General features: G+C 39.3%; 3 protein-coding genes and 2 non-coding genes across 5 annotated transcripts; 3 read left to right on the plus strand and 2 right to left on the minus strand.

The window, feature by feature from the left end:
- Positions 1 to 1,838: 1,838 nt before the first annotated feature.
- LOC145213663 (neuroendocrine convertase 2-like) lies at positions 1,839 to 16,874 on the plus strand. The gene is made up of 14 exons (XM_080082029.1): positions 1,839 to 2,219; positions 4,640 to 4,744; positions 4,846 to 4,956; positions 5,345 to 5,491; positions 9,402 to 9,478; positions 12,610 to 12,786; positions 13,151 to 13,238; positions 13,632 to 13,847; positions 14,123 to 14,251; positions 14,331 to 14,456; positions 14,680 to 14,847; positions 15,728 to 15,855; positions 15,981 to 16,072; positions 16,280 to 16,874. The coding sequence occupies exons 1-14, from the start codon at positions 1,971 to 1,973 to the stop codon at positions 16,465 to 16,467; spliced, it is 2,001 nt and encodes a 666-aa protein (XP_079938155.1). The 5' UTR covers positions 1,839 to 1,970; the 3' UTR covers positions 16,468 to 16,874.
- Positions 5,524 to 8,068, minus strand: LOC145213664 (uncharacterized). The gene is made up of 2 exons (XM_080082030.1): positions 7,603 to 8,068; positions 5,524 to 7,102 (listed from the first exon to the last, which is right to left on the minus strand). Exons 1-2 carry the CDS (start codon positions 7,895 to 7,897, stop codon positions 6,171 to 6,173), a joined length of 1,227 nt encoding a protein of 408 aa, XP_079938156.1. The 5' UTR covers positions 7,898 to 8,068; the 3' UTR covers positions 5,524 to 6,170.
- Trnak-cuu (transfer RNA lysine (anticodon CUU)) lies at positions 15,203 to 15,275 on the plus strand. Its single transcript has one exon. It is a non-coding gene; the product is annotated as a tRNA-Lys (tRNA).
- On the plus strand, positions 15,620 to 15,692 carry Trnak-cuu (transfer RNA lysine (anticodon CUU)). The gene has a single exon. It is a non-coding gene; the product is annotated as a tRNA-Lys (tRNA).
- Positions 16,875 to 16,948: 74 nt separating the features above from the next.
- LOC145213662 (adenylate kinase 7-like) lies at positions 16,949 to 23,042 on the minus strand. Its single transcript, XM_080082028.1, has 16 exons — positions 22,876 to 23,042; positions 22,276 to 22,449; positions 21,708 to 21,911; positions 21,538 to 21,648; positions 21,386 to 21,469; positions 21,224 to 21,312; positions 21,000 to 21,090; positions 20,369 to 20,446; positions 20,145 to 20,294; positions 19,906 to 20,061; positions 19,390 to 19,621; positions 18,824 to 18,960; positions 18,618 to 18,738; positions 18,155 to 18,375; positions 17,453 to 17,611; positions 16,949 to 17,090 (listed from the first exon to the last, which is right to left on the minus strand). Exons 1-16 carry the CDS (start codon positions 22,975 to 22,977, stop codon positions 17,052 to 17,054), a joined length of 2,148 nt encoding a protein of 715 aa, XP_079938154.1. The 5' UTR covers positions 22,978 to 23,042; the 3' UTR covers positions 16,949 to 17,051.
- Between the last annotated feature and the right edge of the window lie 2,077 nt (positions 23,043 to 25,119).

Consider the following 25,119-nt stretch of genomic DNA (forward strand, 5'->3'; position numbering starts at 1 on the left):
TTCTTATATTTAAGGTTGTGATGTAGTATCACCTATATCAGGTATTGGCGGCAATCAAGTATAATCCCTACTTAGAAGATTTAGAATCCATGATGTGTATGAACCCGCTCGTTTTTCATTTATTCTTGTGGCTGAGCTTATAACATATACAAGCAAGTTATGCCACTCTTTTTCACTTTTTTCCACGTGTTTTATTCAAAATATATATAAAATATAGACTTTGCCACAAGAAAAATATACATTACTTAGTAACTGAAGCTTTCAGTACACCTAAATCAAACTTGAATCATCCGTATTGAGCGCACGTTGGTTCAGGACGATTTCTGTAAAAGCACAGTTATATAAGAAAAATATACGTTTCAAATAGACTTTGGTTTATTTAATGGCATTAAACAACAGTGTCACCGTGCGACATTTCTGTTGGTTAGCACCGCCCGGTAAGCGGCGGTATGTACATTCGAAAACAACATGACTGTAACTGCACCACAACACACAAGAAGTTCCTGACAAGTAAAAGTAAACCTATATACCTGAGCTTTTGTGAGATGCTAGAAACATTTTTACGAACAAAGAGTCGCTGGAACATATTGTTTTAATATATGGCACATGATATGCCACGACTCGAACAAATGCAAAGATTTGTTTAAAAACGTTTCTTTGTTTTGTATAAAAAAATAATTTGTTGGTTGTCTTTATTTTGGGATTAACGCCGATGGCAGGCCTCGATATAGTGCTTGCGATGCAACTTTTAGCAGCAAGTGGCTATGTTGGCAAACTCGAAAATTGGTTAATATAATCAATACTGTCTTTGTCTTAATCAATACTGTCTTTGTCTTAAAGATAAAGATTTTCCCTTGTGCTTATTAGGCAAATATGCTCAGGCTTTAAAGGTTAGCAAGACATTTTTAAGGTCGGCTCGATATACGCTTTATTACTGTAGCATTATAACTTTACGTTGATGCGGATATGAACTTTAAAATGTGCAGTGAAAGTCCACTGCACGTATGACGCCACACATGTACAAGGCGAAACTTAAATCGATCTTCATAAATTATGCAAGCTCCCGACGGACGAACGGCAATCATTTCACTGTCTCTCAGGGATCACCCTCGTTATTTCTCTCTCATGTTTAAAAAGGTGCGCCTTGCGGTTCAGTCTACCCCAAACAAAAATTAGAAACTGAAAAGGCCACTTCGTTTACTTTCTCATGTCAAAGCGTTACAATGTCCAATAATTTTTTTTAAACACAGTATTGGATAGATGATGGACTGTAGCCTACCCTAAAAGTTCATTACATTTCAATTCAAAATGTTACAATGCAAATACTCAAAAAGTGTTATTTTATGAAATAAGAAATACTGTTTTGATTAACAAAATATTTATTATGTCTAAATAATAAGTTAAAAATAACGTATTTATACATAAATCAGAAGCCCTAAAAAGGTAACCACATTATGTTGGACAAGATGTGTTCCAAATCATGTAATACATTTTCTAAATCGAAAATCACGTAGACATGACCACATCTGGAGCCATTTACGACAAAGCCGACCTGTGGCAATGCATTATTCACACGTCACGAGCGTTGATTGTGTGTGGAGGTCTATGTTTAACGCTGGGTTTCGACCGGTGGAGAAAAACGCACGAGCTGTATCGATTAATGTCCACTATGTTATGTATTTTTGCCCATCCTGCAGCACTTCTTCGTCAGTGTAAGAGTCGAGCAAAGACAAACAGCCTTGCGACTGGCAGATAAGATTGTGCTAGGTATGTACATTCCACAAGCGAAGAAAACAGTGAACAGATTAGAGTCTGTGCGATGATACTTACTGAAACTTATGCTAGTAACTATTCTCTTGATTTCGTTTACAGCTTTTAAGGTTACTGGCGTTACAATCAAACTGAGTAAATTGTACAGCACGATAATCAGTGGACATCTCGAGTCAGTTAGTTTTCGACCAATTGTTTGAATGGCAAAGCAGTTTCAAAGAGTCTTTTCACAATTAAGTCTTCTACCATACTTACTACTGTTGTGTTTTGCCTTGCAATCAGCGTTTGGCTCAGGGGCCAAACAACATGCCAGTCTTGGTACGAATAAGCCCCCTCATGTATTCACAAATGACTTCATAGTGGAAATGACGCCGGAAGGGCCATCAACAGCAAAGAGGGCCCATGCAGATTGGCTGGCTACAAAACATGGATTTGAGAATCGTGGCACGGTAAGTCAGACTAATGTTTTCATTCAACACTTGTATGTTTAACACCTAACGCATGTAATTTTGCCATGAGACTGTAATTGAAACCAGTTTTGGGTTCAACAATTTACCAACAACGCTTTGATTTTGCCTGGTATCTGGGTAAACATTGCCTAAGCGAAATGCCTCGCTTGGGTGGTTTTCTCAAGGAAAGGAACCATTTTGCTGTGCGAACGTCGCTATTTACACAGTAGGCAAGCCGACAGTGAAACGCCAACAGCAAACACCACAAGCTTTCCCTTAAAACACCTATTTCGTACACAATGTATTATGCATAATTTTGTGTTTAATGCCTAGTCGATCAAACACACAAGTCGTTTTCAGCCATTCTGAAATGCATTATGTATGCGATTTAACGAACGCAATAAGATATATTTTTCCTTGGAATGACGCACGCCCAACTACTGACGACTGTTACCTGCGCAAAAACGATATTAGCCATTGTTCACAAATGAATTATTTAAAGGCTTATGACCTTTACGCCGTGCGACGTATCTACTCCCAATGATGGACTTGAGGATGTCATGAGAACCGTTTTTTACATTTTAAATTTCGTGTGAAATGTTGTCAAAATATTTTCCGAAATACTGTTTTATAGAAGTTTATAGAAGTCGCCTTTATGTAAAAGCGTACAGATCACAGTGACATTCACAAACCCTGCGCAATTACTTGCCCCAAACACATATTGATTTCAAAATTCCATTATTAACACATATGGATTGTATATATATATGGCACTTTCCTCTTAGACAACCCAACAATACGTGTCATACCAATGAGTGAGATACGTGTGCTTCTGTGGTTTTCGTGTGTTGCTGCACGCGTTTCGCATGTACATAACAGAGATATACTGCGGTTTTTCCACAAATTATCATACATGTCGGTGTGTCATGTCACACATGCAAATATACGAACCGCAGTAATTTTGTTCGTAGTAAATCGCTAGAAATATACTTGACCTGGAAATTCCGTGCCATGTAATCTGTTTGTGACTCTTGATTCAGAAACGTTATCTGCTTAAAAATTGTTTTCCATCGCACAAATGTTACATGTCCACCATACAATTGCGTCTATTCTTTTGCGGGCCATCTATATATACGTCCTATGAGCTCGCTTTGGAGTTGGTGCGAGACATTTTAACCATTAAAGTTTGGTTCTTCCACATGAAAAATATTTATCCTCCATATGCAATTTAATTTTGGCAAAGAAATGCTATTTGTCTCGCTTTGCTATTGTTCGGAGCCCACAAAAATATGTTGGCAAGTTTTACATTAAAAAAGTTTCCGCAAGGTCGCGCAATGGAGTAAAACTAAGTTGTCGACCTGACAAGTTAACTCAAGTTGGGCAAGAGATGCGGCTTTCCGCGTAAAAATCGGCTTTCGGAATACCTGAATAAGAGTTGTGTATTAAAATGGTAGAGTGAATGATGTATTGCTGTGGTAGACTTCCATATATAATTCCACATGTAAAAAGCGCTCGGTCTGTCCTGTCGACTAATTAGGTGAGAATGAATCATGTATATCACACAGTTTTGGTGACTCGTTGCAATTTACTTCATGTTGGCGGTCGAACAAGGCATTGATCAATGATCGATAATCATTCGTGTTAGTCAGGGAAATGGCACGTCCCTGTTTCCCCTGAAGGCCATTGGGTTTACCACGAGCAGTTTCGATCGATATGCAATCGCATTTTTTTAATTATAATTATCTGTCATTCGCAAAAAGGGCGCCTGTCCTGAGCCCTCTTTGCAACTGTTAGAGGCACTCCGAATGTCGTACCACAATCACGTTTGTCACATTGCCCATTGATCGGTCATGTAACACATTAACCACGACGTTGTAAAATACATCGGTCCCACTTAAGTGTTTGACTTTGCCTTGGCTTACCGAGAACAGCAAACATCCGGAACAAGGGAAGCTCTGTAGTTAAACAATGGTTGTTTTGCCAAGATTGGCCCGATTACAATCCTGGTGGGATGATTTTGATCCAATAATTCATCTTGAGTATGCCTGTATTTGATTGAAAATCAAATCGCACGCCACACAGTATTTTTGACCTCGAATTCACTTTTTATGGCCCTTCCGTAGTTGAAAGCCGATTCGCAAAGTTGAGAGACCCAATAACCGCAAGGGCTGCTGTCTCGCTGGTTTGTACACCCAAAATCGACCCTGGTTGTTGGATGAGCGGTGCCGGGGTTCACCAATCGGGCAATGTCGTAATAATAGAACCGCAAGTAGCTAGTTTGTTACTTTCCCAAGCCACAAATCATTGTTTCCCGACGCTCAGCGAGTACAATGTCGACAGGAAACTGTAATAGATTTGGCTTTTGAACTTCGGCCCCGATCCTATGAAAAGAATATTTAAAACTGAATGTGTTTTGGCAGGTTGTTGGGGACGATGGGCTTTACCATTTTCGACATCGAGCCTTAAAAAGAACCTCACAAGAGCCAAGTTTGGAACACATATGGAAGCTGCGGTTGTCGCCAAAGGTAATTTTGAGGTTGACTTAAAGCAACTCCAACATGAATTCTGTGGTTAAGTTTCGAGCTTCTTTGCCCAGGTACAAAATTAATCTCCCTGGCTTTTGCAGGTTAAAAAGGTTCGACAACTTGAAGGATACGGTCGGTTGAAACGGGGTTACAAGACAAAAGAACATACATATCAGGGCCATGATCCGCTTTACAAATTCCAGTGGTACATTGTAAGTAACGTTTACCTTGCAAATAGTAACAACTTTGGCAACATGTTTTAATGGTATATGAAGAGCGAACGTTATGACAATTGAATATATATTTCGAAAGTTCTATTTGTAGTTGTGGATCCCATTTAATGACTATTTTTCAAGTACTAAAAATAAAATTTCGCTAAATAAGAGCCGTTTTATGAGAAGAGTTTACCATTCACACGATCGTTTGGCCATTTCGTGGTTATATTTGGCCTTATTAAATGTGAAAAATTTGAGACCAAACAAGCACGCTTGGCCGTGCAAACAGCAAAGTCATGGCTTATGGCAACAGTTAACGGGACAATAACCCGCGCCTGGGTCCAGTGACGATTTGACTGACGGAATAACGATGTTTGTTTTCCAGAACAATACGGGGCAAGCGGGTGGCACCGTCGGCTTGGATTTGAACGTACAAAAGGCCTGGGACATGGGTTATACCGGCAAGGGTGTCACTGTAGCTATAATGGACGACGGAATCGATTATCTTCACCCCGACCTGCGTGACAACTACGTGAGTCAGAACTGTCAACATCCATGTTGATCATTTGTGCTTAATCGAATTTTTAATGAAAGCAACAGGGCACTGCAAAATGCCAAGAAAATTAATGTGATCCGTAAAAACTGAAAACTCACTATTGACAAGAAGTGGCATTTAAACTGTACACATAGAAGAGGTTGAAAAACGTTTACAAAAAGATATACATACGCCTTTTTAACTTACTTTAACTGAAAAAGCATACACATAGCATGAATTATATAACGGCGCAACGTAAGGTTTTGCAAAGGGTGTGTACAATGTATACATTGATACAAAACAGCACATGACAAGTTATGCTGAAACAAAAGGAAAGGACACTTTAAACACACGCAATATGACTGGAAACATGGTATGAGTAAAAACTTACAAACGATATTGAAGCATTTGAAAACATAGCAATGCATAAATAAAAATGCGCCATGCAAAAAGACTTGAACAACGCGTAAAATAAACAACATTAAAAAAGATTGGAGAAAGTAACTTAACAATGGAAGTTGAGCAGCGGACACACCGCCATGCGTCTTATCTTTAATCGGCGGACGCCAGATTGCAAACACTCACCCTTTGCGGTTGTTTGCAAATATTTGTTCAAACGTTTCCAACCGCACGTCGATCAATGCAAAGTTGTTTGGCTCGCGTTCACCAAGTCGCACTAATCGTCGTCGTCAAATATGAAAGTGGTGCTTTTGACGTCGAGTTGCCGCTCGATCATACCGACCAGCCATCGGTCAGCTTCAGTTTTGCGTCGTAACCAACCCACAGTAAGGTGTCGGTCTATCATTTCGATTCGACGCTCCTCCGACAACGCCGCCCATCGCCGTCGGTTCAGGCAACTGCTGTCGGCTAAATCGAGCAAAGTGCGACGAAGGCGATTGCAAACCACGTGACCAATGCAGCACACCACCTGCACTTTTTGCTCGCTCGTCATTTCTTTCCAAGGCACGTTGCGAGCCAGTTGGTATTGACTTACTCCAGAAGATGTCGGCGGACAGTGGGAGCATTGCCTCGGTGAGCGCAGCACGTCGCGTATGTCCCCCCTGAAGTCGTCTACCGAAACACTGCGAATAAGACGATCGCGGATACGCACAGGGTGAGAACATGGCCTTCCCCGGAATCTGGAAGCGCGTTTTCGGAAGATTCTGATTTGCTTTTCAAAAAGCATTTTAAGGCTCTCCTTCCATACGCGCTTTGTTGCTATGGCCAGAGCCTGGGTTACAATGCCCAACTGGCCGCGGAATCGTATCTCCCACGTGTGTTCGGACACAAACGCGTATCCGACGGGCGACGGCACTGCCGGGCTGTTGTTGTCGTTGGTCGCAGATTTCAAAAATAATCGCAGTTTGTATCGCTGATCGGATGAAGCTACATCGGTTGCCTCCAAGTAAACATACGGCGGATTCGTACAAATGTACCTGTTTTGTGCCACAGCTTCGTTGGTGTTGGAGCCGTAATAGCAAGCTCGAACATGCTGCATGACGTCAGTGGTCATGTAAACGTCATGCCACGGGTGCCTGAGGGTCATACGTCGAATATCCTCTCTAGCGTCGGGTTTCAAGGCATCAACATCGAACAGCTCCATCCTCTCTGCACACACAAAATGCGGTAACGTTAGCCAGCTCATGAGCTGATGCAATAAAGCGATGCAAAATCAAGTGCCACTTCCCGCAATAACCTGTCACGAGTTTCCAGAAAAATGCACACACAAAGCGTAAGCCGCTGTATTTGATACTACATGCATGTTTGCGTCCATGTCGCTTTTTTTGCGGCCGTTTAAGACCTACCATGCCGAGGACGTGAACTTTGTAAGCAAACGATTTATGTTTCTAAATTGCCACGTTTTAACACGCCTAAACAAACAAGGCTTACTCAATCCTGCACATTTAACCTTTTTAACTTTATTTTTTGTTTAACCCCAAGATTGTAAATTTATATTGCCTCGACTAGGTCATAAAGGGTCGAAAATAGCAAGCCTACACCTGACTCTTGTGCAGTCGATCCCACTTCTATAAGAATATCGACCAATTCTCAATTAAAATTTTATGGCATTCTAAAATTTTAATTTTCTTTTTATCTCCAATATTTACCGTTCTTGTGCTGCCGCATTGACGCCGGTGGAAAGCCGAAATTCAGTTGCTTCGCTTCGTTATAGTAAGTCGTCAATTGCCGATCCTGGTCACGACCGAGGACGGTAACCACCACTCGTGACGTCATCAGTCGGACGGTGCGAAAAGCGTTGTTGACGTAGGGTTCAGTTGGCTCCACCGGGCCCGTAGCGGTCGCAGACTTGGCGGCAAAGGCGACGGACAGAAACAGGGACAGTAATCCACGAATCACGGTATCTCTCTTTGCTAATCGGTCAGATCTTGTCACGTTACGCATGTTCAAGGAGCAACTTCTGTCTGTCCGAAGTCCGTCTTCTCATGCTGGATGCTTGGCGAATCGCGACACAGTCCTTAAAACTGAATCCAGTGCTTTCGCCTGGAGCATAAACGCAATAACCGCCTCGGTTGCAGTATTTCCTGCACACAGCACCAACGGGCTTCTAAGAAAAAAACATGTTTTTATACAGGATCCGGTTTGGCAGTTACTGTTCGCAATTAGTAACGGTAAAACGTCTGTCATAATTTTCGCAGACCTTCAAAACTTACAAAAAAACGTCTTGCTCATTGAACCTCGTAACTCTACGCGAAGCTGATTAACTGTGCGCCGCAGAACTTTCTGTGCGGTCCAACCGCATGTTTAGTGAAAAAATTACCTTACTGACTGCTGATGGCATGCGAACTCGTCGAAAGAGAACAATCCTGTCACGTAGCTGTGCAAATAATAGCTTTACCCTTGTAAGAGATTTGTAATGCTCAGTCAAGATCAGCCAAGCGCAAACGACTTTTGCAGTGATGCAAGCCTAGGGCCGCGCTAGGCAAGGTAAGCGTGCTGTCACTGAACCGAAAATACCAGATTGCACCAAGCAGCTTTGAAAGGCCGCGGGTTTACTGTCTGTCGTAAATGCTCGTTATGCGGGCGAATAACGGCATTCCTGTAAATTTCTCTCAATATAACACCATCGCGTTCCGCGGTAAAAACTTGGCACAGTAAAATCATAGACGTCGGCGCAAACAGGCGCCGATTTGATCAACTGCTTCCGATGTGTAAAGCTCCCAGCGCGGTCCCATGGTGCCCCAACTGCCCGCGTGATTACCGCCGCCACTCGATCACCAACTGAAAGACAAACATGTTTTCGAAAGCGCAAACATGGCCGCTGTGAACCCACAAGCAAGGATTGAGGCCTGCAACTTGCGGCGGGTTATCTGAGTCGGATCAAGGTTGTTTGTTTATTGACGTACATCTATCACTAAACAGGCTACTAATCGGCTTCTTTGCGATTACAAAATTGTAGAAACCACGAAACACGTCTCGGTAGCCAGAAAAGGTGCACATGACCGCATGCGGGAATATTTACTACGTTGCTTTGACGCAATCTTTTTGACAGTTCAGCACTAATGCAACACTTTCAAATTACCTTTAAAAAAGGTGAACAAATGTTTACGACCTAAACTTTGCGCCGATCAACTACTTAATAGCTCAACTTGCCCGCTTTTAAACAGTTTTGACATCGTTTGTTTTATAAAAACAACAAATATAACATTGTTAAATTCATGACATCATACATGTAGGACCAACAGAAATGCCAACTCGGATCAATGACTGCATATTGCAGCTATTTTACATGTTGTGTTTCTAGGAAATGTACTTGTCATGACTCAACACACAAGTACATTTTTCACGACTTAAATGTTAAGTAAACACGAGGTGTTAGTGACTGCTTTGGGGTGGGCAGTTATCACTTGCTGTATGATCATAACTATATGCTCATTTTTATTTTTAGAACGCGGAAGCCAGTTACGATTTCAGCAGCAATGATCCTTTTCCATATCCCCGCTACACTGTGGACTGGTTCAACAGGTGCGCTATTTTCTACAATTAAATTTAGTTTGCTTGGATAAATTGAAGAGACGGGGTAAGGACCGTTTTACGGCATGAAACATGCTTTATTGCTGTCATATGTCATCTACGTGATATGCGACAAGACGACTTTTTGTCATATTGAGTTACTGATTGTTTGTTTACTGTGCATACGCCAGTTTGGCAGAAGCGCTCAAACGCTTGAAACTCTTTACGAGAATTGAGTCGAATTTATGATCATTTGATGGGAAACTAACAAACCATTAACAGAACTATCGATTAGTTGCCTGTAAAATTCATTGTTTGCTTTCATTTTTGTGTTATTGCGCACCTGCTTCTTCTTTTTAAACACCTGCGCCCGCGCATGACTGGGATTAAACAGCCGGTTTTAAAATTTTAAAACCTATTATGATAAACTATCCCGAAACTAATAAGCGTTCCAACAGTCCTTATTTCAAAGGCAAAAAATGGTGACAGTCAAATATATTTCTGAAATTCTCAATGTTCTATATTATGATCTTACAATTTATTGATTTTACGGGTATGCGAGGCAAATGTATGCCTATTACCACCTGGAGGTTAAACAATGTTTTTTTAAAACCCTTCACCCAAACGCCAAGCTGTCCGAAACACAATGAAATTTCTATTTGTTGACGGTTGTTCTGACGACAGGTGGTTCTGACAGAACTAACGTGACAGCGCAAAAAATTCCTTTCATTAGCGCGGGTCGAAATCAATACGGATTGCGTTTGTTTGTGTGATGAATGACGGTTCAAAGCAGTCAGCGTTAATTTGCATAATTGTTAAAATTTCTGTAAAAATTCCGACCTGTGGGTGCGAAGTAATCCGATTTTCTACCGGTGATGAAATAGAATTATGCGATGAACAGAGCAGGGAATTCATACCGTACTTGGTATTAGCTTTTGTTTTTCAACCCCGAATCAAGGTTTTCTTGATTCCTGAGCCACTTCACGACATATTTATCAAATCGCTGCTGTATACCGTTATTCTAAAAAGTTAGATTCCTATTGAGTTCCCTAATGGTTATGCTGAGAAAAAATATTCCAAAAAGCTCTAAAACTCGAGAGCGCCGGCTTCAGGCATGTGTGTTGGCATATAAACTTGTGGCAAATAAGCGAAGAACTGCAACTGTTTTGAATAGACTGTGGTTTGCAGCCCGCGAAACGTTTCGCCACGTTTGCAACAGCGTTCAAAATCATGCAGTCGCCGCTCGATAACCTAATATATACCGTGTCCAAACACATTTCCTACATCACCAACATCGTAATTAGTGTCCAGAAAAGTTTAAGCCGGTGCTGATTCTAAGAATTCGCGGTGGCTGTAACCTTGACTTTTGTGAGGAACGATGCTCGAATTAGCGCCGTGAGCAAAACTGGCAGGTCAATGACCGCGCAAACAGGAGAAGCCACGCTTGCTTATCACCTACGCGCCTTTTTGTTTGTTTGTTAGATCTCGATCGCCGTCCCTGGAGGTTTTAAACCGCTTTGTGTGAAGGTAATCTGTGTTTTTAATCTTCACTATGGTCGCCATATTCTGTGCTTGGTAAACTGTGCCGCAGTCTTTGAGAAAACCTTATAGACGTCTTGCAGTGTTACTGATCTATATTTTTAAAAGGATTAACATTACACTGTTTGTGAGTTTCCTACAATGTTACTTACGTATTGGTAAAAGCGTAATGTAAGTGAAAACAAGTTTAGGGACATTGCCATAGTTAACTTATACCCCACGAAGATAATATAAAATTAAATAAATAACAACATTTAATCATAGTTCAGGTGTTCAAAAATAAGGGTGATGTAATGCCACAGTTACCTTTAAAATATTTACATGCGTTTTCCCACGATGTATTGCCCACACGTTTTTGCCACCCCAGCCACCGCGATGAATACCACTGTTCAAGTTTTCGTGTAGTGGTTGCGTAATTGCTATTTATAGGAGATGACTGTTTCATTTATTTGGCGTGTTTCTAAATTCAATGTTGCACGACCACATTCTTTTCATTCCCTTGCCTTGATGCACTTAACAAAAATGCTTTTAACATGGCAGTGGCCAAAACATCGAAGGTGTAAACAACAGCGTTGGGAAAATCAAATCTACTCATCTTGTCAAAGATTTATCGGCAGACAGCGCTCTACTGCGCCTTTATGTCATCACACATATTACGTCATGAGGGAACACAACGTAGCCTCTTAGTGCGAACTCAGCAGCATTTAATGGCATTTACCAAATGTAAAGCTCTTTCTTACCGTAGTTTGCTCCCAGTGATTAGGATATTGCGGATCCCTGTGATCGTTATCACCCATCTTACTTATCAGTGTTCGCTGCCTTGGTTCATCCAACAGAGTATAAGCCATTGTTGAGAAAAGGGGCGGCGTTGGCGTTTGGACAGTAAATGACCGTTTGCGAATCAATCAACTTAATCCCGTGGTTGTTTGCCCCAAAAGCAGAGTCAGATTTTGAAAACTGTACGGTTTCCGTAGATGTCTAAACCGCCGGTGGGATTTCAATCAGCGTTTCCGGACTGACCCTTTGTTAATCCAAAAACGCGGCCAGTAGCAATGATCTGTTTGAGTGTCCACAAACCCAGACCTGCTAAGTGGATTGGTTTAGCCCTAAAAATCCACCAGCAAAAATCCACTTATTGCAGCTAAAAACAACAATTCAAGTTAGTTGTCGTTCAGTAATGTTCTAATGCCTTTAAAATTGAAACAAAATTACATCTACCCAACAATATTGTCAAGAAGATACGATATAACCTTTTTTACTTGCATTGTTAGCCCCACATTAAACGCAACATGAAATACCAAGTGTTAGACAAAGTTCGTTATAGCACAGAAAGACGTTTTTTGTTGATTAAAATCTCTATCGTTGAAAATGTCTTTACATTTGGGTTCGATTTATCATCATAGGGGTAGGTAACTCATACCTAAAACTTATCAGCTCGATTTGCAACTACAAATTTGGAAAAGTGTATGTTAAATCCAACACTACTGCAGACTTTCGTGTAACCCGACATAAAGATTTAACTTCTGTTGGTTCGATTTGTTGCTTTGTGGAATTTAAACGAGAACAAAGTTCAAACAACAACCTGTTATCACTTTCCTTTGCAGTCACGGAACACGGTGTGCAGGGGAGGTTTCAAGCATTGCAGACAACGGAATATGCGGAGTGGGAGTGGCTTACAACTCGAAAATTGCAGGAATTCGAATGTTGGATCAGCCCTATATGACAGACGTGATCGAGGCGGCTTCGATGTCGTATAAACCAAACCTCATCGATATTTACAGGTAAGAATATCGATGCGTCGGATGTAATTAGTCACCATGGTAACGTTCGGTCGGATGTTAATGACGTCAATGCAAATGTCATGTGATTACGCCGTAGACTATTCCGTCACAAGTACTAATATTATTTTAAGTCATGGCCAAAACACTCCAGGATTCTGTCATGCGTCGGAGCGATTTGAATCTAAACAAGCGCAATACCGTTGATAGCGTCACGTTAAGATAGATTACGTCACGCGGAATGCCTTATAATCTATTGACAGACTCAGAAGGCGGACATACGCCATTAATAGAGGCTCTATCGATTCCCGGTACAGGGTAGGCGGTCGTACGCGACAGATGGGTGGATGAATTGTTGTTTTTGCAGTGCGTCATGGGGACCGACGGATGACGGAAGGACTGTGGACGGACCTCGTGAATTGACATTACGGGCGATAGTCGATGGAGTGAATAAGGTATTGAAGTAGAATGGATGTTGAATAGATTTTCGAAAAGTCTAATCGTTGGTATTTTGCATATTGTTGCAACAAGCACAAATATTCACATCAACAACGGTGTTTTATATGAACTATATGTAATTTCGCAAGTGGGTTTGAATAATAATCAGTCTCACACTTTTATTCTCGAAAGAGATCGTGTGTAATTCCAACAAACACATTTATTCTTAAACATAATTTTTAACGCTGTTTTCAAATGTTGCCACTTCTAACGTTCTCACCATTTGTTGTGAAACACTCCCCTATAGGATGTAGGGCGAAATGTATAATCAAGCATTTCTAATAATACCACACATAACACAACTCCATACTAAACTCCAAAATTAAATCTCTAAAAATTCTATCATACAGGGTCGTAATGGACTTGGTTCGATATATGTGTGGGCTTCTGGTGACGGTGGTGCTGATGACGACTGCAACTGTGATGGTTATGCTGCCTCCATGTGGACAATCTCGGTGAATTCGGCTATTAATGATGGAGAAACAGCTTTGTACGACGAAAGCTGTTCGTCAACCTTAGCTTCAACTTTTAGCAACGGACGTGGCCAACGCCCCGGTTCTGGAGTGGTGAGTGTTTTGCGTCAACTAGTATTTGCTATCCATGTTTGAGTTTGATTAAATAAAGCAAAGAGCCTTTATACAACGGAAGATAGTGATTGGAAATGATACATAAATAAATGAAAATCTTGAAGTCAGGCTTTGTTTTGATCGTTCTGGATTTTCTTTTTCCCCGAAATTTGCGCAATGCCGCCGCGGTTTTCTTACTATCCCCGCGCATAAATTATATAAATGACTTTCGTTGTCTCCTAAAAACCATCATGACAATACGTTTAATGTCACAGGCAACCACCGACCTTTACGGGCAGTGCACGCTTCGTCATTCTGGTACATCGGCAGCCGCTCCCGAGGCCGCTGGGGTTTTCGCGTTGGCTTTGGATGCAAACAAAAACCTGACGTGGCGTGACATGCAGGTAAGTTTACCATAAAATTCCTCGTGGTCACCCTTTAGACGGCCTGGCTAAAAAGCTTGACATTTAAATGTGTTTTTAGCATTTAACCGTTCTTACATCAACACCGAAACAACTGCACGACAATTTACACCAGTGGAAGAGAAACGGAGTGGGACTGTTTTTCAACCATTTGTTTGGATTCGGTGTCCTGAATGCCGAGAGAATGGTGAGTCATTGTGGTTTAGGCTAATTGGCATGACTGATAGGCAATACAGAGGTATTGGGCCTGTTAATTATGTGTGTGTTATTTTCCTGAAAATGTTACGTTGTTTCTGCTCGTTTTCATCTGTAAAATAATTTGTTCTTTCAAGCTTAAATTATGTAATAAATATTAACCTACAAATATTTCATTGGGAGATGGATCCAACCTTGAACTTGGTGCATTTTAGGTAAAAATGGCGTCAACGTGGAAAACCGTACCTGCACGATTTCGCTGCGAGGGAGGTTTAATCGAAACACCGTTCAACATTCCGTCAGATGGCGCCCTCGAGCTAACCATCGACACTGATGCTTGTGATGGAAAACCCAATCATATTAGATATCTGGAACACGTGCAGGTTGGTCAAACGACTTGCGTTAAGCAATATTGCAGTTGGCCAGCAAAAAATACCATACGTACAAAATGCGCTAAAATCCTTGAGCAATTCGATTTTGTAATTAAAATAATAGTGAGAACAAGCAAATTACATATTCATGCACATTTTTATTAAAGTGGTGTAACTAGAACTATCTTCTAGTGTCGTAAGTTAGGTCAATAGCTTACCCACTTGTATTGGCTTTTTCACTCACTATTTCGGACTGTGGTCAATGCACTGTAACAACATAATACCGCAGGCTGTTGACAGCCAGTGATGGTACTTCAGGATTTCCAAGCCTAAATCAAACTCGATTTTTACAGTCAAGTTAGCATCTGCCCTGCTAGCTCAGTCGGTAGAGCGTTGGACTCTTAATCCAACGGTCGTGGGTTCGAGCCCCACGTGGGGCGCTTTCTTTTTGTTTTTGCCCCAATTTGAACTTGTCGCAAAAAATTGAAACTTTTAATATCCCTGGCATAGGAGCATGCTCGTGTTTTCAAAAAAGTTGACAAAAATACTAATTTGGTCTCAGCACTATTTAAATTAACATAAAAGTGTGTTTTAATTCCAGCTGCTACGGAACTATTTTGAGCCCACACCTTGAACAAAATCAATTTAGTATCTGCTTGACAAACGTTTGAATGCTAGAGTTTTGGGCATGTGGCTAAACTCTACCTAAATCATTCCAGGAATATCTATGCACAATTCCGTTGCATGGGTTTGAATTGAGGCATTCATTCCAACTACAGCAACCGCCCTGCTAGCTCAGTCGGTAGAGCGTTGGACTCTTAATCCAACGGTCGTGGGTTCGAGCCCCACGTGGGGCGCTTATTTTAGTAAAAAAGTTATGTTTTTGTCTCAGGCGTTTATTACACTTGAATCTTCACGTCGTGGTGACGTCACTATCAATTTGACGTCACCGATGGGAACGAACTCCATGTTGCTCAATAAACGACCCAACGATGACGACAGCACGCGTGGTTTTAGGAGGTAACTGTGGATCAACTAACTAAAAATGTTGGTGAAATTGAGGTAGAACAGAGTGACGTAGTAAATACTATAATACTACCTTACTTTTAAGTGAAAAATATTAAAAATAATAATGATTTGTGTAGATGGCCATTCATGACAACACACACTTGGGGAGAGGATCCACGTGGAGAATGGAAACTATCAGTTTCTCTCAACTCTGAATATCCTCAAGAAGGTCAGTCACTAAAAACTATTTACAAGTTTACCGTTATCTGCACGTACTTTGAGTCTAACCTTGATCAAACCTTTTAACATAAGAACAAATTGCTGAGTGAATCAGTCTTCGTGAATGTTAAATCTAAAATATTTGGTCGAAACTTAAGTAAAGTACAATGATGGAGTGTTCTCATAAGTTAGATTTATATTTTGATTGCTCTTACAGGTCGAATAACTCGTTGGGCTCTGCTGTTTCACGGGACTCAGAAGGCACCGTACATCGACGAAATCGTGGATAACCTAAATTCAAAACTGGCAATCTCTAAAAAGCTCGAATACGCGGAAGGTATTCTTCACGATTTGGTGGATGAGCAGGGGGACTCGGATACGAACGTTGATCCAAAACGGTCTTGATAATTTTTAATCATTCCATGTCCAATTTAGCTAGATATTAAAAATTGCCGACTGCTGTCTATAATTGTCATATCCATTCAGCGTTGTATAAATTTCATCCGTGTTCTTGCACATTTTTCTTCCGTGTGGGACGTCTGCTGCTGACATTTTGACTGTTTTATTCGACTTTAATTGAAATTATTAATATCAATGTAGATTTTGACTTCCAAACTTTAACTAATTTTTACAAATGTTTACTACTAATTTTTACCGATATGAATTTCGGCTCGGCATTAGTTAAATACTGTTTTGTTTTCTACCGTGCAATGTCTCGTTGTGTTTTGTTTGTGATTTCCATTTCTAATTTATGATATTTTCATTTGGAATTTGTGATTACTATTCAGAGATTAATTACATCGTGCATCAGATTCTCAGGTGTGTTATATCTTGAAAATCAAGTATATTACTGGCTACAAGTTGAATGCATTCGACAATTTCCAAATTTTCTAGACCAATATTTATTCCTTTGAGTACAAAATAGACAAAAACTCCATCAAATAGTAGAAAATGCATAACAAATCAAATTTACATCAAACATCTAAAACTCAGTCAACCTGGGGGTTCTGCTCAAAAAGAAATTCCGCCTGAAAATTAAAAAAAGTAAATGAGGTGCGGTGCAAAGTGCAAGCATGGGTGCTCAGTTCAGCGAAGGAACAAAATTCACTGTCATGAAAAACGCGATGTTTGGTACCAAGTACTGCACACCTATTTCAATCATGCTTAGTACAAGGTCAACAAAGTCCTTGGACATTACAGACAAATACAATTGGTTTCAAATAAAATGGACGCCGGATATTGTCGGGTAACTGTGTGGATAATTTTTGACAATTCTATGGCCAAAGTAAGTAAAGTTTCTCCCAAAAAATCGTATAAAAGTGGATACGTGTTCTTCATTTATTTCCAATCCCTTACTGCAAACTTACAGAACAAAAACCCCAATCCTTACCAGATAGTCGACAGGATCGTCGGGCCGAACTTGACAGCACTGAATAAGCCCCTGGGTGAGGGTTGGCATCACGTGCTTCATGAGATAATTTCTCAGAGGGATCGATTGTAGTTCGAGAACCTCGCGCTCCTGCCTTCTCACTTCCTCCAATCGCTCCAACTGCAAAAGTTAAGAAAAATGTGCTGGATTCATCTTCTATCGTAGCATGTAAAGATAAGACAAACGCAAACCCTAGCCTACACTTTTGGGTGTTGTTGACAGACGCAGATTTCGAAGTTTTTGGCTAAGTGGCTTTAATTCAGCTACATTCGACTTTAGCAGCATTAAAATCTTAAGGTATATACGACATATACTGGTATAACTATACTTGGTGAGGTTATGGTTGAGTTAAGTTGAGTTTATTTTGCTTGGTGAAAGAAAACGACACAATAGCATTAAAAAAATCACCAAGCCGGAAATAGCTGCGCAACGTTAAAACGTTGATGGAGCGCAATACAGTGAAGAGCACAAATGGTGGATAATGGCTGAACGCGCTTCAGCCACATCGTTCACCGTGGTTAGCAAGTGATCACATTTTCTGTTTATTTTTTTGGTTGGTTAACTAGTGGAATACATTAACAATACTTGATGTACAATCACACCATGGAAAGAGTTTGATTTTAATAAAATACTCAGTGCAAAAAAAAGTAGAAGCAACTTTACCCATTCCTCTTGTCGTTGTTTCATAATAGCAGCTTCCTCTGCTTCGTTTCGCTCCCGTATTGCTCTTTCGTCCGCCTCTTTACGCAACCTTGCCTCCGCTGCGGCTCTTTCCATTTCCTCTTTCTCCTCCGGAGTTGGTCCATAATTACGTGGTTCTCCTAACATTCCTGCTATCTTTTCGATCGTGGCCTCGTATTTCGGATCGGCGTTTTCACTCACATCTGAGCAACAGCGGTGTTAACTTTTTCACTGTTTATCATTTGGTTTTTAACTTTCAAGTGTACTCCATGTTCCATCCGTATTTTTTTAGATTTTAAACAAAAAGTCGATTTACTATTTGAAAGAAAACTCGGATGTAAAATTTTGTATTCCTTTTTCAGATGAATCCCCGTTTCCAACAAACCAAAAAAATGTATTTTTTTAAATTCCCTTCTGTAACAAACAAACTTTATTTCTGTAATACCGATGTGTTCAGGATGAATCTCCAATTCATCGAAATAGTTCAAAACTGTTTCATCTTCATGATTTATTGATCTGTGTTCTTGTAGTCTGCGAAGGAATCCCTCTTCGGTATTGTGGGTACCCTGTGTAAAAGTAGTGATGATGTATTGCACAAATGATTGCACAAACCAAAACGTGTTTAAGGTTATAAGCTTTTGTGTGTTTCACCTGAACAACTTCTTCAGGCAAATTCATGATGCGATCTTTAAGAAAGTCATCAGGAGCGTCAAGAGCCACAACTATCTCGGGCATTATTGCTGCATCATAATTTACTTTTGATGACTCATCTTCTTCTTCATCCTCCACTAAACACAAAATAATATTGATCTTAGTGGTCCAGTGTGACAAAATTGTACTCCAGTAAAGTTTGGTTAATGCGGACCCATTTTGACTAATAAAATTGCCAGGATTAAGTGAAGATTCGTTTTTTCCGATGTCGACTATTTCAAGCCGTAGTAGATTACAAATCATTTGTACCTCATGTTTTGTCTGAATTAGGCAAAGTTTCGGATTAAACGAATGCGATGTACCCAAGGTTTACTGTATATATGTGCTGATAAAAATATGTAACTTTTACGCCTCAACAAACAATGTATTAATAAGCTAATAGACACTGCCTGTTCTATGCAGTAAACCCACAAATATACATCATCTTACACTTAATAGCATCAAGTGGGTGCAATTTGTTAAATGTTTGTAAACATTTGCACAGTTTAACACATTTTAACACTTACATGCAAAAAGATCTTTGGCATGTTCATACGTTTTAGGGAATCCATCAAGCACAAACCCCTGATTTTGGCAGGGCATGGACTTTAGCTTCTCTCTGAAGAACTTAATGACATACTGATCTTCAATCCTTCCACCATTGGACTCCTTGCTTTCTTTGATCTGCTCCAGAAGCTCTGCATCCTCTTGAGCTTTCCCATCATCTTCCTCTTCTTCTTCACCAGTTGCACTTCCAGTCTACAGAAATTTGAAAAATTATTCATTTGCTTTATTTATCTACTTCCATTTGGTGAAAAAATGGTGTTTGAACGACCTCTGCACCTTTTACTTGAGACGGTTTATGCAACAATATAAATTGTAACAGTCACACCTTTGGACTTCTCATGCAATAACAGCAACTGCTTCAGTGTGTAAAAAATTATACATACTCTGAAAACATATTTAATGTTTCCAATTGTAAATAGTAACATAACCTACAAAAGATGTCTAAGCCAAAAAATTAGTAATAATTTTAATCGAACCTGTTCAAGACGGGCAGCACTTTGCTCCAGTTTTGCCAGTGTATCGTCAATTACATCCTTGACTGTTATGTGATGAAGTTTATATTTCTTACACAGAAGGTCAGCCACTGTGCTCTTTCCTGATGCAGGTGGACCCAAAATACAAGCTCGCATTGGCTAAAAACAAATAAGTTATTTTTGCCAGTAGGCTCTTGGATATACATAAACATATCTGTTAGTGAGATTTGTGCATTGTTTACCAAAAGGCCTCTAGTTTGTTTGTATTCCTTGATAATGGAGTCGATAGCATCAACCATTCCAGTTTCTGCAACCCATCGGACACTCATCGATTCTTTTACAAACATTGCTTCCATGCGAAGATTCACCAACAACGAGTCAAATTCATTTTGCTGAAATGTTTGTGCATTGGAAAAGGCAAACGTTTTTGCATATTGCTATTTTCAGCAACCCAAACTACCCTAACCTTTAAGTCTTTGATGAGCAAAGCGTCCTCTTTTGAAATATGTTCCACTTTTCCACCACCACCTTTACTACTTACAACCTAGTTAAATATAAAACAATGATCAATAAATTGGTAACTTACAAAACAATAATGCAGATGGTAATAAAACACAAACACTGTTTTTCACACATTGGTTGCAGTCAAGACCAATTATATAGAAGTTTAGCTAAATGATGTTGTAATTTGATTCAATAATGTTTTGCACATCACTACAAAAGGCAACTGTACACATAGATGCAACAAGTATCTTATATATAATTGAAGAAAAACTGTAATACAATATGACTTTCAACACAAATGGTTGGTAAAATGCACAGAAACAAAAATTTCTAGTTAGTACTATAAAAACAAGGTGTTAGTTTTATTTCTATAAAAAAAGAAGTTTCACTGCACAACACTGTACTTGTCTCATATAATCATAATCCTCTTTGGCAATTTTACGAACTCTGCCTGTGCCGAGGTAGTAGCTGATGCACTGCAGGGAATTGAAATTTTACTGTTTTTGTATCAAACTCATGCCTTATTAGACATAGGTTTACAACAATGACTGTGTACAAGTAGAGTTATTTTTAACATGCTATTTTATACATACCCTGACAATTTCTTCCAGGGAGTTTTGTGAGTCATCAACAGCCACCAGGTATCGTGTTTTCGGCTTGGAATCACAAACATTCTGGATAACACTGGAAAGATGTATATGAGAATTATAGCAAAGCGATATAACAATCAATCACAGGGGTAGTTTGCAAAGGTTTCCACAAACACTGTAAATAATAGAACATATAAATCTCTATTAACAATTGCAAGATATGATACCTGGCCAAGTCTTTGATATGAATTGTTGGAACTATGTTGGTTCCAGTGCCAAAGCATTGGAGGGCAGATGCTTCCCCAAGCCAAGCAGTCTATCAAACAAAGAGAATATGTCTTAACACTGTGCACAGTTGGATCTCTAGCACAACATGCAGCAGCTTTTACCTTGAACAGAAAGTGGAAAATGTTTTCTCCGAGTCCATATGTAAGACCTGATGCAATGACATAGGTTTGGAATTTTTGTTTGTTCTGAAAAACATACAGAATGTATTGTTCATTCTTATACAACACAAGGGCAGTTTAGGACTCCAGCGTACCGTTTTACCAAACTTTATCACCATCTTTTCTGCACTAATGTGTTCTTTAAAGTTGGGATGAGGCTTTCTTCTTCTGTAGTCATCCTCAGTAAATGGGATTTCGGGGTCATCCTAAACAAAACAGTGTCATAAACTTTAAAATTTTAATTTAGTACAAAAACTGACAATACCGGGTCAAGGGGTTTGCTTTTGGCCCAAGTAAGCACTGTAGATAGTAGAATAAACATTTTGGGAGAGTCAAAATGTTCGATTTCAGTGTGAAGAGAAGAAACAGACCACACAGACTCATCAATTGAATCTGCATCTTCAGTGATATTGTAGATGATTATATCACACTCCAACAACTTCTCCAACAGTTCCTCTCTTGTTTTAAACTGTAACAAATTATTGACAAAGTTTAAGACTTAATATATTCTGAGCAAAATATCCAGTATCTCACTATATAATGTCATGTATTTATAAGAAAACATGCTGGAAGAGTAATACCTGTTTATACTCAGTGTATAACAATATGACATTTAGAAACTTACCAATTGACTTCAATTAAATCAAACCAATTGAAATGGTGTATCTTGTGTACAACTAAACAGGCAATCGCACAGAAAAATATAGTTGTGAATTCAAGCACTTAAGTGATGAATAAACTTTATTTTTTGTTGAATTCTTATAATCGTTGATTTTCATTTTTTGATTCATAGTGTTATGGTGGTGGTGGTGTTAAAAAAATAACAAACATACGTTGACAATCTCTGTAACAAATTCTGGTGGCTTTGCATTAGGATCTTTCAGTGTTCCAATAACTCGATAAGCTCCTTCCTTGTGGGATGCTGCACTGTGCACAGATCCCGTTTCACCTTCCTCCTCCTCTTCATTGTCCTCCAGTGAGGATCCAACAATGCATTGTGACAAATACTAAAAGTAAAAATGTAGAAACATTTACTGCCATAGACTTTTTGGGAGAGAAGTTGCCATACAAAAATTGAGTCCTATTTGGCTGTAAGATTTCATACCTGTTTGGTCAGTAAAAATACTGTAAAGGTAAAATAAAAAATGTACTAACCACCCTTTAAATGATGCAGTATCTGTTTATTTGTGCGACGAAATTTTTGTTACATTCTACAAAGGCTTGCCATCTTAGAGTCTGGATAGATTTATTTTTGTTTTTAAAGAAAATTAAAACAACATAAATTTAACAAAAGTAGTAGTAAGAAACAAGTGGGATAAGCCAACGCTAAAAAACACGAACTATGGAAGATCAGTTAGATGTTAAATGTGCAGCTGCTAACTTGATCAAAACCATATGTCTATAAACGAAGTAAGAGAAGAGAAAAGAAATACCTGTCCTAGGTTTTTTCCAGTGAACAAATCAACATTGTTAATAAATATGCGTTTGCTACGAAGCTTTTGTACGGGTTCTTCTTCTTCTTCGATATCAGACATGATGCAATTTGTACAAATTCCCTTATACTACTTTAGCGCTTCTGTAATCAGTTTCACAAACCAGCCAGTAAAATAAACGAATAAAATCATTGTAGCATGACCGTTGTCACGGAGATAATTATCGCCACTAGATGACAGCAATTAGCAAACTTTTAAAGTGGGAAGGTGAAGTGACGTATTCAAGACAACGATGCCAACATTACATGAAAGTGTTTTACAAATATAGATTATGGGGCTCAGATAATACGCTTTTGCACCAGACAGTTCTTCTAATCAAAACTATTCAATGAAATAATGACGTAATAACTAATAAGTCGTGCTGTATTTCACCAATTTTTGGCATCAGAATCCATGACAAATAATTATTTTTTTTTCGTTTTTTTGGTATATCACGAACATCAGGCGCAGCAAGGGACTTCGATACACGTTTTAAAGTGTTTTGGTAACCCAAGTAACAGACAGGTATGAACAGTTAACATCACTTCGATCATAGCAGTTTTGTTCAAGTTATTACGAAATTCGAATAGGTTATGAGCGAAAACAACATTTGTGTTTTGTTGTTGGGTAAGTAGAATTGAGGTGATTGTTGATAACAGAACTTTGAATCTTTCATTTTTGTCTACAGTAGCTGCATTTATTCAAACTGCAATAGCCGATTGCAGAAACACAACTACAAGATATGGTGATTTCTATCATTCGGTATATTCACCGAATGCAAACGAGTTCAACGTTTGCCGAATGACATTTTTTCCACCTAAAGGACAACACAATGTTGCACTTATGTTAAAAATAATTCATGTTTCTTACGCTAATGGTTCATCTGAAGCAATCTTGGGCCCTGATGGTACGTATTTGTCTTTTCAACATTAACGCACAACGACAACGTAAAACTTAACATGGGAAATGTGTAAATAGTATTTTAAACATGAAATTTGGTAAATGAAGTCAACCGAATAACAATGTTGTTTCTAAATCGCATTCGTTGCATTTGAAATTAAAACAAAAGCATAACAACTTGTAAATAAACACCCTATTAACTAAATTAAGCCTAAAATTGACCATATTCTATCTCTTGTGCGTATAGGTCATATAATTCCATATATGAAAAGAAACTTCTTTGGGGCAAAGTTTCCTGCTTGGTGCGGGGTATACATAAATGACCCCACTACCCAATCAAGCTGCGCTCCGGATACAATTTTGACAGATTCATGTTCAACGCTGTCCACAATGAGCAGCCAGTGGCCTCCAACGTTACAAATATACTCGATGAATCAACTGCAACTTCTAATGACATACTCGTATATTAATTGTCCAGTGGCATCGGATGAACCAGGTTCATAATTTTTTCGGATCGTTAAAGTTTTTTGTGTGGTTTACTTTACTTACAATGTTTCTTTTTTTAGTAACACCTGTTTTTACCGGGTCGACGGTTTCAAACGCGCCAGCTACGAAGATTCCTAGTTCCGCAAACAAGGATTTTGCGTTGAATAAGCTGTCTATAATGCTTTTAGCTCTGCTTTTAATAACCGCGATTGGATTTGTCATCTTCATGGCAGTTTCTTTTAACCGAAGAAGCCGATTAAGGGTAAGTGTTGTGGTACGATCCAATATTGTACAAAATATATTAACAAAGGTGTGACTGTCGCCCTACATTAGTAATTTGTAATGTGGCAATTGAGTGAAATGTTATTCAATTTGATTAAGACAATTGCAAATCAGCCATATTCTAAAATGTTTTTCATGCGTAACAATGTAAGTATATCTACAAACCTAGACCTTTTTTGGCACAATTTTTTTTTCAAATAAACACGGTGTTATGTTCATATAATTTATTTCGTATTTCCTGGTAATTTGTAATGGCCATTAAAAATTTGATGTCGATTTTGCATCCGCTTTGTTAAGGACTTTTACAACAGTCGTGACAAACGACTTTAACGATTCTTTACCAAATGCGATTTTGACGCCACTTTGATGGATGATTTTACTATTTGTGATCAGTCCTTTGAATGTGTTTTCAGAAACCAGTCATTTATACACCACCCATGCGACGGGCCAAAGCAAGGGCAGCCAACAAGCGTGGTCGACTCAACTCAAATTCCAACGAACTCGTAAGCAGCACATCTTTCTCATTTGCGGCACATA

Source organism: Phallusia mammillata, chromosome 2 (assembly GCF_965637545.1).
Source record: "Phallusia mammillata chromosome 2, kaPhaMamm4.hap1.1, whole genome shotgun sequence".
NCBI classification, from domain to species: domain Eukaryota; kingdom Metazoa; phylum Chordata; class Ascidiacea; order Phlebobranchia; family Ascidiidae; genus Phallusia; species Phallusia mammillata.